Source organism: Charadrius vociferus, unplaced genomic scaffold, assembly GCF_000708025.1.
Source record: "Charadrius vociferus isolate BGI_N301 unplaced genomic scaffold, ASM70802v2 scaffold115, whole genome shotgun sequence".
Classification (NCBI taxonomy): domain Eukaryota; kingdom Metazoa; phylum Chordata; class Aves; order Charadriiformes; family Charadriidae; genus Charadrius; species Charadrius vociferus.
The window spans coordinates 1,723,145-1,724,583 of NW_009648636.1; the positions used below are offsets into that span (position 1 = coordinate 1,723,145).

General features: G+C 52.5%; 1 protein-coding gene across 1 annotated transcript in view; it reads right to left on the bottom strand.

Moving 5' to 3' along the window:
• The window catches only part of CCND1 (cyclin D1), a 15,121-nt gene extending 14,515 nt beyond the window's left edge, over positions 1 to 606 (bottom strand). The window contains exon 1 of the mRNA XM_009886250.1: positions 145 to 606. Coding sequence (XP_009884552.1) covers positions 145 to 342 — 198 coding nt within the window. The 5' untranslated portion in view covers positions 343 to 606. The remainder of the gene's footprint in view (positions 1 to 144) is intronic.
• Between the last annotated feature and the right edge of the window lie 833 nt (positions 607 to 1,439).

A 1,439-nucleotide genomic window follows, 5' to 3' on the forward strand; every position in this document is an offset into this window, starting at 1 on the left:
CAGAGCAACGTGTGCCGCACCGGGGAACTGATTTCGGGGGAAGGAGGGGGGGTGGGGGGAGAGCAGGAGATGGGGGAGCAGCTCTCCGGCTTAATTCATTTGGGTCCCGAAGCTTGCAAAGAAAATCCCCGAAAAGATACGAACCTCCAACATCCAAGTGGCAACTATTTTCCTCATATATGGCAAGATTTCTTTCTGCACGCACTTGAAGTAGGAGACGGAGGGCGAGCAGGTCTCCTCCGCCTTCAGCATTGTCTGCAGCACCCTGTCATTGAGGAGGTTGGCATCTAGGTAGGCTCGTCGGATGGTCTCCACCTCGCAGCACAGCAGCTGATGTTCCATGTCTGCCTCCGTCGCCTCGAGTCAGTTTTCTGCAGCAGGACTGAGTCAGTCGCTCACTCGCTCTCTCTCTTCCCCTTCCAGGAGTCCCTTGGATGCTGCTTCTGCTACTGCCGCTACAGCCCTCTGGAGGCTGCAAAACTTTCTAACTTCCAACAAAACTCTCCTGTATAGCCCCTGTGACGTTACTGTTGTTAAGCAGAGATCAAAGCACGAGAGAGAATGAGAAAGAGAGAGAGAGAGAGCCAAAAGCAAGGGGCAGAGCCCTAAAGCCATCCCATAGGCTTCAAGTCCTTCCCCTTTGCTTAGCTTATAGAGAGCAGGGGTTTAATGCAAATGCAAATGAGACAAGGGCTTGCTTTCTTCAAGGGCAAGGGAGAGGTGGGGGAAACCCAAATTGTCTCTTCAGTGTATCATGCATAATTTTAAAAATGGAGCGAGTTCTGCAGTGGGAGCCAAATGATGAATGGGGGTAGGCCACACACAGACACGCAGGGATAGCACTGCGAGGAGACCCGGTGGGTATTACTTTACTGGGGGCGCCGGGGAGGGGGAACAGAGCAGTACCGGCGCGTCGCTCTCCCTTATCTATTATTATTATTATTATTATTATTATTATTGCCGTCACCCAGGGGTACCTGCGGTATCCATCGTTTCAAAAGGCGCGCTCCCAACCTGAGCTCCTGCTCTTTGTAGTTGATCCCAAGGGAAAAGCTCTCTCCCATTTCCTCACTCCTGTTTTTTCCCAGCCTAGATGGTTCTGCCCCACACCAGAAATTGTAAAAGAATTGGGGTCTCCCCCTCCCTCTGCCAAGATGGGCCTTTTTCTTCTTTATTTTATTTATTTAATTAAAATTTTTATGTCTTTCCTTTCACTTTAAAGGTTTTACCCTCCACAAGGGGCACAGGGGTGGCAGGGGACAGGGTGACAGCTAATCCCAGCCGCAGTCGGGGGCAGTGCACGCCGGGCAGGCCGCGCTCCGCACCCCACCCCCTCTGCTCGACAGCCACCCAGAAAAAATATCCCAGCAGAGCAGCAAAATGGTGGCCAGAGCTTCCTCCAGCACCTAAAGGGAGATGAATCGGAGGGGGGGGGGGGG